Source organism: Neopsephotus bourkii, unplaced genomic scaffold (genome assembly GCF_033783945.1).
Source record: "Neopsephotus bourkii isolate Nb327-2 ecotype Australia unplaced genomic scaffold, CSIRO-AGI_Nbou_v1 NB_804, whole genome shotgun sequence".
In the NCBI taxonomy this organism is placed as follows: Eukaryota; Metazoa; Chordata; class Aves; order Psittaciformes; family Psittacidae; genus Neopsephotus; species Neopsephotus bourkii.
The window spans coordinates 1,926,446-1,939,841 of record NW_026901300.1 but is presented as its reverse complement, the minus strand read 5'-3'; the positions used below and the strand labels follow the sequence as shown (position 1 = coordinate 1,939,841).

At 49.9% G+C, this 13,396-nt stretch overlaps 1 protein-coding gene across 2 annotated transcripts in view; it reads right to left on the bottom strand.

The window, feature by feature from the left end:
* Positions 1 to 1,490: 1,490 nt before the first annotated feature.
* ATP2A3 (ATPase sarcoplasmic/endoplasmic reticulum Ca2+ transporting 3) overlaps positions 1,491 to 13,396 on the bottom strand; it is a 51,871-nt gene continuing 39,965 nt past the window's right edge. Inside the window, exons 19-22 of one of the 2 annotated variants that reach the window (XM_061355489.1) lie at positions 13,164 to 13,281; positions 12,402 to 12,519; positions 10,596 to 10,668; positions 1,491 to 6,760 (exon numbers count right to left, since the gene is read on the bottom strand). In XM_061355489.1, the coding sequence (XP_061211473.1) occupies positions 6,685 to 6,760; positions 10,596 to 10,668; positions 12,402 to 12,519; positions 13,164 to 13,281 (385 nt within the window). In that variant the 3' untranslated portion in view covers positions 1,491 to 6,684. The remainder of the gene's footprint in view (positions 6,761 to 10,595; positions 10,669 to 12,401; positions 12,520 to 13,163; positions 13,282 to 13,396) is intronic. The other variant, XM_061355490.1, reaches the window with a different exon arrangement.

Genomic DNA, 13,396 nt, shown 5'->3' with positions numbered 1-13,396 from the left:
GAGGTTGCCAAAAAGAGCCCCTGAAAGTTAAGTGGCTCTTTGGCCACCGCAGCCCCCGTAAGCCAAAGGAGATGCTCATGCTGCCCCGCTGGCGATGGGGAGTGTGGAAAAACATTGGCAGATGAGAGCAATCAAGGTCCTACAAAACAGCATGTTCAGTTTTCTTTCCAATTTTAACTTGTCCTTGACCTCTCTTCGCTCCTTCCCAGCAGCGCTGGCTCCGCTCTGTGCCTGGCCTGCACTGCGACAGCCCGGCGCAGGCAGATGTTTTTGGTGGTACTCACCCCACAGCAGCAGCATTTCCATCCCTTGTTGCTGCAGCAACACGTCACCCTGGAAATACCTCCGCCGTGGTTTAGCCAACGCCAAAGCAAACACAGGAACCCGCGATGCTGGGGCTGCCCATTGCGTCTGCTGGGAGCACGGCAGGCACATCCTGCGGGGCAGCTGAACAGTGCCATGGGGTACAGGGAGCACTGGGGTGGGGTTTTGGGGGTAACATCTGTTTTCTGAATGCATAGCCCCAGTGGTGATGGTGCCCAGTGGTCCAGGGAGCAATGAACCATCAGCTGGGGAATGTGGAGGGGTTTTACCTTCACTGCTATGTGCCGAGACAGCGCTGCATCCTCAGCAGGGGCTGGTAGAGAATCACCACTGCCATGGCTGTGGTAAGCATCATGCACCAGCACTGAAGCCCAGCTCAAGAGGAGGCCAAGCAATGGCCTTTTACCAATATTCACACTTGCCTGGGTGTCCCACATGCCTTTTTGTAACCCCCTTTGGGTTACAAAGGTTTTGGGCTACCCTATGCAGCACCTTTCTCCTGCTTGCACCATTGGGAAGGGGCACATACAGCTATCTCCTAGCAAAAACATACCAGGAGCACACGTTGCCATGAACCCAGATTTGCTCCAAAACACAACCTGCTGTTGCATCAGGATTTTCCACTCAAAACGTGGCCACGGGCAGAGCTCTGGTGATGTGGAGATGGAAACACATAGCCTGGAGGCCCAGTGCCACCCCCAGAGGAGGCCAAGTTATTTAATTACTACTTATTTCATAATTATTTCTTATGGAGGTCATTGCAGGGCTTATTTAAACCTCTCTCAGCTGGGGGAGGTAAGGTGAGGACTATTCTGGATCCAGTCAAAATTAGCACTGTTATTTGTATTCTTGTGCCCTGAGAGCAAATTAGCTGGTACTTTAAAGAATTCCCAACAGTCATATCATGCCACTCCTTCCATTCGCCTTTGTCCCATGCCAGAGACAAGCTCAGCTCCATTTCTAGTTTGGCTGCTCTGAAAAGCCACAAGAAATCCTGTTCTGGTGAGCACAACTCCTTTTACGGCTGAAGAATGCCCTCAGGCACTCCCGTACAGCTCCATGGGCTCCCAAACGTCCCCCAAATCGGCCACAAAGAGAGTAAGAAAGGCAAAAACCAAATAATTCATAAAGCAACAAAGAAAACCCAACAGAACCCCCCAGAGACATCCAGTAAAATTGCTTTTATTTCTGTAATTTCATGAGTATAAAACAAACCAGCCCAATGTTGTGTGAACAGAGTGGATCGTACGGATGTGACCATGAGGAACCTTCCCATGTCTTCATGGCACACCCGGGTATTTACAGTCGGACATAGGACACAGTTTAGGAAGTGGTAATTTAGTGGAAAAATATCTCTCATGTAATAAAATAGGAAACCTGTTTCTTTCAGTTTCACCCCTCAAACAACACCCTCCCACCCCATCCCCAAGACACAGTGATTCACCTTTCGCTACGAAGCACAAACGCAGGGATTTCTAGATTTGGCTGTTCAGGCATCTCACATATATAAACTCATCACATTCCCAGATCAAAGCCACTGGCAGCTAAGGACCTCTTCTTGGTCCCAAGCACCCAAACTGACCCACGTCGGACACCAGCCAGCGGTACCCATGTCCTCATCACTCCAAGCACACACAGGTTCAGGCTCATTTAATGCCCCTCTCATACCAAAAGCTGAATGACACCAACAGGGCAGGTCCATGGAGCACGATTTACCTTCCTCACTGCAGCCCTGCAAACCGTAACCCGAACTGTGCCACACAGGCTCTGCACAGGGTGAAGCCTTTCTCCTTCATCCCAAAAGGATGGGCTGTCTCCTCTCCAGGGAGAAGCCCTGCCAGAAATTGCCACTTCAGAAGCATGGGGGGAAAAGCCCGGGTAGGACTGAACAGCGACAACTGAATCTCTGGCATCATTTATACAAGGTCTGGACCAAAAATCACAAGTCTTAGGAGCTGGCACTGGGGACTCCTGTGTGTTTGATGTGATGCCCTGGTCACTGAACCTCAGGAACATCTCCACTAGTCAGGACAGCGTTAGCCTGAGCCCCTGCACCACAATTCTTTGATGGGTTTTGGTGGAGCAGGACTCACCTGGGAATCATCACTATCAACCTGACCTGCAAAAGAGTGACCCAAAATTGCTGCTGAGCTTTCCTGTTGCTCCTCTGGCTACTTCTGCCATCCACACTGTGAGCAGAGACTCCGGCTCAATGCCTGATTTGACCCTCGTACAGGAATGAAGTCCCCCAACACCTCCTGCTCCTGACTTCTCCAATGCCTGGTGGTACCATCCAGCCTTGGCTGAGCAAACATCAGAAACACACATACAACAACTTCACAGTGCCAAAGTCTGAAACATACACATAAAAACCCTCACCCAGACCCTGAGCTGTGCAGTGGCCACATGAGAGAAACAAAACACAGGATGCAATACTTTTCTGCTTTGAAGAGCATCTCTTTTTCCCCTTTTCCAATGTGCCTCCTGATAGGATCACACAGGGAGAAAAGCCCATCCAGTGGCTGGCTACAGTGACATGATGTCCCAAAACAGCACAAAAGACTTTCCAAAAGCTGACCCAGGGACATGGGACCATTGCTTCCTGCCTTGGCTGTAACCCAGCACAGTGCCAGCCCCTGAGAAAGGAGTTTAAAGTGCACACGGAAAACCACATGCTGCCATCATGGTGTGTCCTCCACCATGCATCTGGCATTGCTGCTTCTTGCATGTGGAGGATCTGTCACAGCAGTTCACCAATGCTAAAGGTCTTGAGGGAAAACCCTAAGTTTTATTTAAAAACTGTGCATATTCCAGGCAGCACTATCAAAATAAGACTAAAAAGGAAATAATTCCTAAACTCTGGTGTAAAAAAAGCAAGGGTCCTGGAGGCTTTGTCTCTAAGCTGCTTTAACTAGCTGTTGGGCAAAACAGCCACCCAGTGTTTATGTCCCTTGTATTGCACACAGTCAGATGCCTTGGTAAGACACAAGACCTGATCCCAAAGCAATGGTCCCAGCTCTGGGATCTCCAAGTCTGCACAAGAACATGCTCCAGCCTGCAAAATCACCCAGCACGCTGCTGGTGCCATACATGCAATAAATAACTACCCCGTGATTTATCCTGACCCTTCATTGAAGCATAAAGGGAAAACAGTTAGATCTATGGATATTTTCCTATTTCATTAAAATACTTGAACTATAAGCCTCTGTAATCAAAAAGTATGGAGTGAAACTGTATTCCAAGTAATTAAAGGACAGGGGGGAAGAGAGAGATGTGGTCAACCATTCCGAATGGGAAACAGGGATGTGTCAAAATACTCCCTGTTAGCAAGGGGGATCCCTCCTGAGCCTTAGCAGAGGTTTCCTGCACTATTTTCCAGGTATTTTCTAGAAGTTTACACTACACAGGCAAATGCAGTTTGCTGCTGGAATGAACAAGCCTTTGGCTGGAACACAGCACTGGTTTCTTGCCAGTGATGGCTTGGGGTTTGGGAACTCACCATCGGAACCCAACTACTGCACCAAGAGACTGACACTGCCCAGGCTTGGAGCAGCCTGGCCTCTCCATCAATGACAAAACAGCAGCAGCTTAGCATCTCTGCCAACAACAAGGTAACAAACTCAGCATCTCTTCAAATGGCTGCTCTGTTAGTGGGCTCAGAAGGATGCCTGATTCCTCCAGCTCTCTGCTGTCAGGTGAGAGCACATGAAAGTTACCAGCAGGAATGCGTAAGCAAGTTAGGATTTCACTGTTTCATCTCTGCTCTGAAGCAGAGCTCTTGTTTCATTTTTGTTTACCCTTTTAGGTTTCTTTATATTAGAGACTCCCATCCATTACTCAGTATTTATTAGGGGGACCTTTACACAAGAAACTCCTCCAAACACATACATGTTTGGGTAAAATTAATAACCCTACACAAGACCTTAAGCCCAGGGAAACCAGTGTAACTCAGGATGTGCAATACAGAACAGATGGACCAAGCAGGTCCCTGCAGGCACGATGGACTGAAGCCACCATATCCCAGGGAGATGCCAATGGGCAGCTGAAAGCCCTGCAGGACCCTATGAATGGGGCTGGGATGCTCTGAACCCAGTCCAGCTACTCCAAAACTGGTTTTCAGCCTCAGGGAAACACAGAAGCAATTTCTTCTGAAGTCACTGAGTTGGTACTGGTTTAAATTCCCACTGGTTCTTTCCCTGCACAGAGAGATCAGATATGTTCTAAAAAGGTGAAATCCACCCTTGTGGGGAAGGGCAAATCGCACATCTATAGCCTTAGTCTTACTAAAGCCCTGTTTTGAAGGCTTAATCAGTACCTGGGTGATGCCCTGGTTCTCTGCACCAGGGTGAGTCTCACCCATGGTGGAAATCTTTAAGGAGGAACTGGTAGCCCCATGGGATCACCAATTAAATCCATTAGACAGAACACATTTGAAAAATAAAACTTTCTTCAAGACAAAGTATAATAATATTAATATTAAAAATCAGCAACAATCTTCTAACCACAGAGTATCTATAAAGATCTTTTTGAAGGCTCCATATTAAAATTCCTTGAATACATTATATATTAAATACAGTAACGACATTTCATGCAAGGTTTTCTGTACAATAAAATCAGCTCAGTAGTATAACAATTCTGTACATTCCCATTGGTCTGGGGGCTCTGCTCATCTTCAATGCTGGTGATGGAGAAAGGAAAGGAGGGATGATATTTGGCACCTACTGTACAGAGGAAAAGTAGCTCTTGCCCAAGTGAAAGAGGAACAGCAAAGCACTGGAAGCTCTCAAGAGGCAAAAAGTGAAAGAAAAAAGCCAACAGCAAAGGAGCCAAATGCTATGTAAAACCCTGGCTCTAGTGCTGCTGCTGGAATTAAGAGAAAAGAAAGGGTCTGGCTAACTAAATATCATCAGGACAGATCATAAGGGAACATGAGGAAAACAGGAGGGAAGATTTGGAGATCTGGAGAAGAAATCACCCACTATCAGCTTCTCAGCTATCAGCTCCCCACTATCTCTTTTCTCCAGCTCAATGGAGAAAGATCAATTTACTGGATCCCAAAATCCATCCCTGATCCACAAACTCTCACTGCAGCCTGTGTCACTCCTGCTGCAGAGAAGCCCCGAGAGGATAAAATACAGTTGGTGCCTTATAAAAAGGGATGCCACGACAAACACTGCTCACAGAGAAGAACTACATTATGTACAAGCATACATTCATTCCTGTCTCGAAGGCGGATCACTGGTGTCAAGGATGCCCTGTGCAAGACAGGGATGCTTTCCAAAAGCAGAGAACAAGAACTCATAGATGTGCTCCTAAGGATTTAAGCTCTACTCCTGCTAAGGAAACAGTTAAAAATCATCTGAGCAAAAAATATGACTAGGAGGGAGCAGTAGACATGAGGAATGCACAGTCACGTCATCCCCATAGCATCATAGAATGGTTTGGGTTGGAAAGGACCTTAAGATCATCCAGTTCCAACCCCCTGCCATGGGCAGGGACACCTCATACTAGACCAGGTAGCTCAAGGCCCTGTCCAGCCTGGCCCATAACACTTCCAGGGATGGAACATGCCTTGCTTTAAATGGTTGCCCCTATGAGGAAGAGGGCTACAGTTTAAACAGTGCAGTTAGGATCTCACAAGATGCTGGACAGGGGAGAATAGACAAGACTACATCATGCTTTGGTGTCAGATAAGCCTGAGAAGGTGTGGGGCTTTCTACAACACAGGGATCAAACAGGACAGCGTGATAAATAGGGAAAACTTCACCTTCCAAGACATGCACCCTATCTCGACATAGAAACACATGTCCGTGAGATCCACACCACCACTGGTCACACTGCAAAGTGACATGGACCTGCTGCAGCCTGCAGGCACTGTGGCCACTGGAGCAAAACAGAGCACCCACAGACATCATCAAGGGGCAGTGATCCCAACCCATGGCCATCTCGCCTCCCTCCCCAACTCCAGGAGCTGCCCTTCTGCATCCCACCCCGATGGGGGATGCAGCCTCCCATCCACACTCAGTGTATCACCTAAAACCCCAGGTTCCCCCCTCAATCTCCCATGAAGGGCACCTTGGCCTGAGCTCACCCCAACAGGGTGAGAATTGGAAAGAGGGCCTCAAATTCTGCAGGAACAAACTCCCAAGGAACCGTGTTATGATGACCCAGGTCCGCACAGCTCCGTCCCCAAACCCTACACCAGCTGCCCAGTAATTGCACTCCTATGTACAGGAAAAAGAAAGCTACAGAACAAAACAAAATCAGGATTTTTCTTTTCGACGATTCACCCGCATTTGTCTGGTAGTTGGACACATGCATGTCCTGCTGGTCTCTCGCAAGGGGCACACATGCAAGGCTTCAGTCCGAGTTACAAGAGAGGGATCCTTTAGTGAGGAGCGTTTCCTTTGTGTCATTCATTTCTTGTGCTCTTCTCCTAAAGTGAAAGGAAACAAGAAAAGGAGAAAAAGTATCGGTAAGGGTTCAAAACCAAACCAGCTCCCTAGTTTTGTTATTAAGGTTGGTCCCTCAAGGGAGCTGGGATCCCATCTGTGTGAGCTGCCCCAACTGTGTGGGATGCACAAGGAGGAGGATGCCAGTCCCCAGGTGAGGAAGGGCTTGGCACACTCAGGAAGGCAGGAAAAGCGATGGGTCAGAGCCAGGCAGGGAAGAACAGCGGGAAGGAGAGCAGGCAGGGATCCCTCTTACTGCTCCTAACAAGAGCATCAGGCAGCACCCAGGGAAGCCAGCAGTGCAGAGAGGAGGAAGCTCACTGCATCCCACCACCAATCCCTGCTGCAGCAGGATAGATGGATACTGTTCCATGGGCTACCACCACTTACACCCACTAGATACATTTTAGATGTGTTTACATCCATATATACCTGCAGAAGAACTAGCAAGGACCAATCTTCTTGCGTCACTTACTGTCCCAGCCTCAGGGCTGCCCCCCTCTCTTCTCCCACCCTACTGATGGATAGAAGGTAACAACCAACACATGGTCTGAAGGAAAGCTACAGCGTTCAGCTTGGACTCAGTGTGAGCAGCTCTGAAATCCCTGCCAGGGCTTGACTCACACCAATTAGATACGCAGTTTTCAAGCAGTTGACAGCAGTGTCCCCTGCCCCGAGGCAGTGGCTACTCTTCAGCCCAGGACTGGGAAAGACCCTGTGGGCAGCTCTGTCTGCCCAGAATAGTCCTTCTTTCCTTTAAAAAATACCCACAAGGCAGCACTTTCTGAGAAGAGTTAGAAATCACTTATCATGAATCTCTCGACCATATTTCTCTGTCTTTCATCACTGCACACATCACCAAACACATCTCGCAGAGCAGCGCCTTTACTGTGCTCTTGATAAATAGGGGTCCTGCCTGGGTTACCAGCAAGGCTCCACGCCTGCTGCCAAGCCTGATGCCAACAGCCTTCCAGGGGAATTAATAAATAACAGGGCAGAGAGAAGGGGAAAACAGCTTTTGTGCAACTTCAGCCAAAGTTTCCTTCCAGCGCTGCCTGGAGAGCACAGCCCTCGTGTCCTGATTGCTGCAATAGCAGCATCCCTCTGGATGCTATTTGGTCACAGGGATGCTGGCGACCACAATGTATTAAACCTCACTGCAGTCGTCAAAATTAATCTCTTCTCTGTTGCAGGGTGTCTCTTTAGCAACTCCAGGAGCTGAACAGTGCCCACCTGGTGACAGGCAGGTGGTTATTTGCTTCCCTGAGAGCTCACACTGTAGCTGTGCGGTATGGTGGGCAGGGGCAGGATGGGGACACAGCTCCAGCACCAACAGCGAGCCTTTAACCACAGTAGATGCTCTTCAGAATGTCACTCTCAGGCCTCCAAGCACCCCCTGGCACACAGTGAGTTGGGTCTTTCCATGAGAACTGGCACCCCTGGAGCAGGATGCAGGCCCCTACATGCCAGTGTGGCTCTTGTCTCCACACACTGGTGACGAGAGCATGGGGAATGCGGGGACCTGTTTGCAGGAAGGATGAGATGGTTGTGATCCACCTGGATCCTGCCTCACACCAAATTCTCAGGGGTGTATGGCCCTTCAGCTCTTGAAAACTTGCAACCAAACAACACAAGCTCATGTGCTACAGAATCTGCTCCCCACAGGGATAGACAAGGCTTCTGGGGAGGTTTCTCCTTATTGCCTTTGATACTCTTAACATGTTCCTGTAGAAAGTGATGCTGAAGGGATTCAGGTTCCAGCCATCAGCATGGATCACTCCTCTCCAAATGAAATGCTGCAGCCCTCATAGCTCTGAGAACTGCACGTCTGCCCCACTGCACCAGGGCATGCCAAGCGTCAGCCCAGACCCTGGGAGAGGACCAAAAGGGAAATCCTGCCACCCCTTCACAATACCAGGGCAGCAACTCCAACACCTTCCCTCTCCTCTTCCATTTCTAAAGCGTGGCACACACGCACAAAACACAGGAGAGAGAGAAAAACACAAAGAATAATAAAAAGCAAGGCAGCAGAGCTGTATGATCCTGCCTGGGGAGATTCCAGCACTGAAAGGTGCAGTTGCCACTCTCCTTCTGAGCATCCCATAGCTCAAGCAAACGACTTGGCCCATGGGGATGCATTCCTCCCCTGGCGCCAGCACCCAGCCAAGGTAGCTCCATGCAGAGATTACCCTACAAGGGCAGGCCACGGCCACAGGCTCCAGCTCTCTGCTGCTCTGGGAAGAGGGATGCGCCTGCCTCTGGGGCAGGGAAAGCGGGCGGCTGCAGCACTGCACTCCCATGGGACTTTTGGGGGGTGCTCTCATCCCCAGGTGTGGTGCATGGGGGAGACGAGGGCGAGCAGCTCCTCTTCCCTATGTGCTGAAGGGGTTTTGTGATGGGACACAGAGACTGCAGTCCCTGCAGACTGTGGGCTGTCCCGGAGGGATGCGGAGCCCCAGCTGGCCTTGGCAGGGAGCAGGATGCAGCTGTCACCATACAGCCACTGCTGCCAGCTGCTCTCCTCTGGGAGGAGGTTACAGCATAAAGCTGACAACGACTCTGCATCAAAAATTCCCATTTTCAGGGGCGCTGCTGCTGCCCAGGCAGTTGTGTTGCAGGAAGCATCTGCTTCTTGTCGTGCCCCTGCTTTTCCCATGGTACAGGTAAGGACGGTGAAGTCCAAGGAGCCAAGCAGGGCTGGCTGCTTATAACGTGCTGTAAAGAAGTGAAGATACCAGAGTGCTAACACTGATGCCTGTGATGGGTTTGCTCTGAGATGGTGAAGATGAAGAGGACCAGGGATGGTGCAGGAAGGAAGGAGGGGAGCGGGGTGGCCATGGCAGCAGGCTGATGGTGCATATAGATACACAAGCACCAGTGTTAGCTCAGTGTCTTGTGTGGGTTTGGCACCTTTTGAGAACCACTCAGAAAAGAGACTCATGCAAGGTCTTGGTACAGATGCCTGGGAACCTCCCTCCTGCTCACCATGGGGCTCAGAAAGAACAACGCATTTCAACGCACAGAGCATGGCAAATGCTAGAGGTATTAGTGCAAGAGGTCCTTGAGGGGGGTCAGCCCTTCTGAGCCTGCCAGCATGTGTGACAGACCCCTGGATAACACCTCCATGCTCCTGACCAGAACATCTGTGGGTTGCACTGAGCCAGCCTCGTTCAGCCATGCCCTTTCAACTGCTGTTTCACACTCACATTGTCTCCCAAAACTAAGACAGCAGAAACCTCAGAGTGGCCAGAGATGGATGAAGGCAGCAATACCATGCAAAGCATGCAAGATGAGAGCCTGGAAATGACTGGGGTGATGGGGAGAGGAATGTAAAGCACTGAGACCAGTGTGAAAACTGAAGAGCCGCAGCTTCAAGGACAATGAAAATCCAGCACAATGGAAACACAACTTATCTAAATCTGATCAAAGGAGAAACTTTTCCATGCAAAACCTGAATCAGCACAACCCACAGATATACATTTGCATCCCTCAACTGAACACCCTTGGCCATCTGTCAGAAGGTCCCACGTTGAGGACCACCCCCAAGCATTGCCTTGCAGAGACCAAGTGGTTGCCTGGCCCCTGGGCAAAACTGCCATAGGATCAGCTGCTTCATGGGCTTTTTAGACCTTATTTTGAGGCAAACCATGAAGCAAAAGGAGATCCTGTCTGGGTACAGGGTCCCTGCGGTCTGTTATCTGCTGGTTTTCCAAGCCACATTCACCCACGTTCCAAGCAGATTCCCACCACACATAAGCAAGACTTTGGAGGAAGCACAGGGATACAGCACTCAGGGATGAGACACATAAGAAAGCCAACCCTTGCTCTGGAGTCCTGTAGGTTTTCAACTGGTGCTCCCCGCTCCACTTGTGTCTTACTGTCCTGAGAATGCCTGGCAAAAAAAATCACAACACCACACTTAAAAGTGGCTTTTGGACCTTGTTTTTTGTTTGCTTTTCAAAGCCCAGAGGAATTTGGCAGATGCAGATTTCAATTATTTCTTTCAAATGTGATGTTTTAAATGTGATTTTGCTCTCGGCCATGATTGAATAGCTGCATGGGAAACCCTTGCTGGATGAGATATAGAGCAACCTGTGAGCATCAGCAGCATCACGGCCATGGGGATGAGGGCAGCTCATGCTGGGAGCATGGTATTGGAGGAGGAAACACTGAGCTCGTATTACGGGACCAGAGAGGATCATCTGCCTGCCAGAAACCCCGCTGTGCTCAAGCTGTGCTGGCAGAGCCAAAGAAAAGCCCTTCCTCCACTGAGTTCTTATAGACAAATGCAAAGTGTGGGAGAAAGACTCATCCCCAGATCACAGATGGTGAAGCAAACACCGAGGGCATGCATGGGATGCAACAGCCAGGAATTAACCAGTTCTACATCCCAGCCCAGAGCAGTGCCATGAAGTTGTTGCTAAAGGCTGGTAATCACATGATAAACCAGACCTGGGTGATGCAAAACACCTCAGTCTGTGAGAGTTGCACCTCCATGTCTCAGCGAAGGCTCCTCTGAGCAATCACTGCAGTTATGCACCAGCTTGCCACAGAAAGGGAGGCTGATGTGAGCTGTGACCCACTGATGGGGAGAGTGGCCAGTTTATGATCACCTCCCACTCACAGTAATTCCCCATCCCATATTTCCAACTCTGCATGGTTCTGCTCTATGAGACTCCAAACAGAGCTCTTACAATGCCCCAGATCCCTCCCTGCCAGGGCTGGATGGACTTGCCTTCAGCCCTGAAAGGCAAGAGTGGCTTTGCACAGTTTTCCTGGCTCATTATTAAAGGGTGAAGGTAATAAAAGAGGTTTGCTAGGGGGTGAAAAAGGTTTGAGCAAGGTGATGCTGTGGACGGACATCCAGTCCATCAGGTTGTTCATCTCCAGAGCCACTACATCTTCCCCATGCAAGGGCAGTGTTTCTCCTGCCCTTCTTCCCCCTGCTATTACTGTCAGGGTAAGCATACCCTAAAGAATGTATAAACCTGTTTTATTCCCCTCTGGAGAGGGGAAAGAGCACCAAGGTATCACCTACAGCAACATCTTTTGCAAGGGATGAGAGATGATACCATCTCTTTGGAGGGCTGCCCAAGCACATGCTGTGATTTACAGCACAGAGCCCGGGAGCGCACAGGAACCGCTGCCCCCGTGTCACAGGAGCTGCTTCTCCTCTGTGCACGCCATGAGCTGAATCCTGAGGTGCTGGCAAAGGGCAACTCCATTAAAACCAGTTTATAAGGTGTTAAGCTCACAACTGATCTTAACATAGAAGTAGCAAACACAAGATAAGGATGGCAAAAGGCTGAGGAGGGGAGGAAAGGAGGGATTCCTGTTAGAAACCCGTGTTTGATTTGTTGTTTGAAGGGATCAGTTCCCAGCTTCAAGAGGAGCTGAATAAACACACGTGGCAGATTTATCTAGTGCTCCAGCTCCTAAGGGAGTATTTCCAGCTGATGTAAGTCCCAACTGCTCTGCCAGGCAGGAAGGGGGTAAAAGTCCCTTTTTCACAGCGAAGGGAGATGAACATGCAGTTGCAGACACCACATGAGCAGAAGAGGTAAGCATGAAGTCACCACGAACCCCAAGCAAAGCATAACCCAGGGTGCTGCAGACCATGCTCACCATCCAGGTGGTTGCGGGAAAGGTACTTGAGTCCTTCATCCAGCAGGATAACAGGCAGGGAGATTTTCATTACAACCACCCACTGTGGCCAGCTCAGGGGAGTTACCTGGAAGATGAGCTGCAAGATGGAAAGGGTTGCACATGTCAGTAGGGAAGGAGGTGGGAGTTTTTATTTATGGGTCAGGTTGTTGTATGGTACAGGCTGAGAGGGGGTCGTTCCTCTCCAGGAGGGATGTACAAGGACAGAGGATCCACATAACTCAAAGAGCAAGGTCTGTCATGATCCCAAGGTGGCTCTTGGCCAAGAGATGAATCAAAAATGGCCTCTCCTGCAGGTGGGTAAAGTGAGGAACAAGCTAGGACTGTATGTTCATGTGCTCACAGCAGCTCAGCAGGGCATAACGGACGATGCAACCTCCTGGGCACAGTGACACGCTTCATCTTAAGCACCCTTAGGCATCAACCAAGGCATCACCAGCCTTGGACTGCAAAGGGGGATGATGCCTCTGGAAGAGGCTGAACCACCTTCTGGAGATATCTGCACCCCTTTACATTACCTATACAGAGAGCTTCTGACTTAGGGTAAAGGCTTTCTGGGGCAGGATGATTCCCACAACTCATGTTGGTTCATGACCTGCTCCTGAGGGTATGTGCTGGGGACAACCATCCCAGAAGCTTCCAGCCCCAAAGATTGCTCCAGAGCTGTCCTAGCCCACAGCAGCAGCCTCTGGGCTGTGCACAAAGGTTGCAGAAGGCACTCACAGGCATGGGCTTGACGTAGAGGATGAGGAAGTGCAGAGCCATGGACATGACGATGGCTCCCAGCAGCCAGATGTTGAGCCATGGTGGCATCCGCAGCAGTGACTGGTTCTCAGAGACACTGTGAAAGCGAGGGGACAGGGTTAGCCCCAGCAACCTCCTGCTCCTGCCCAAGCTGGGTGTTCCTATTGCCCTCCAAGGTGCAAGGCTGTGCACTACAGCCCTTCTCTTCCAGA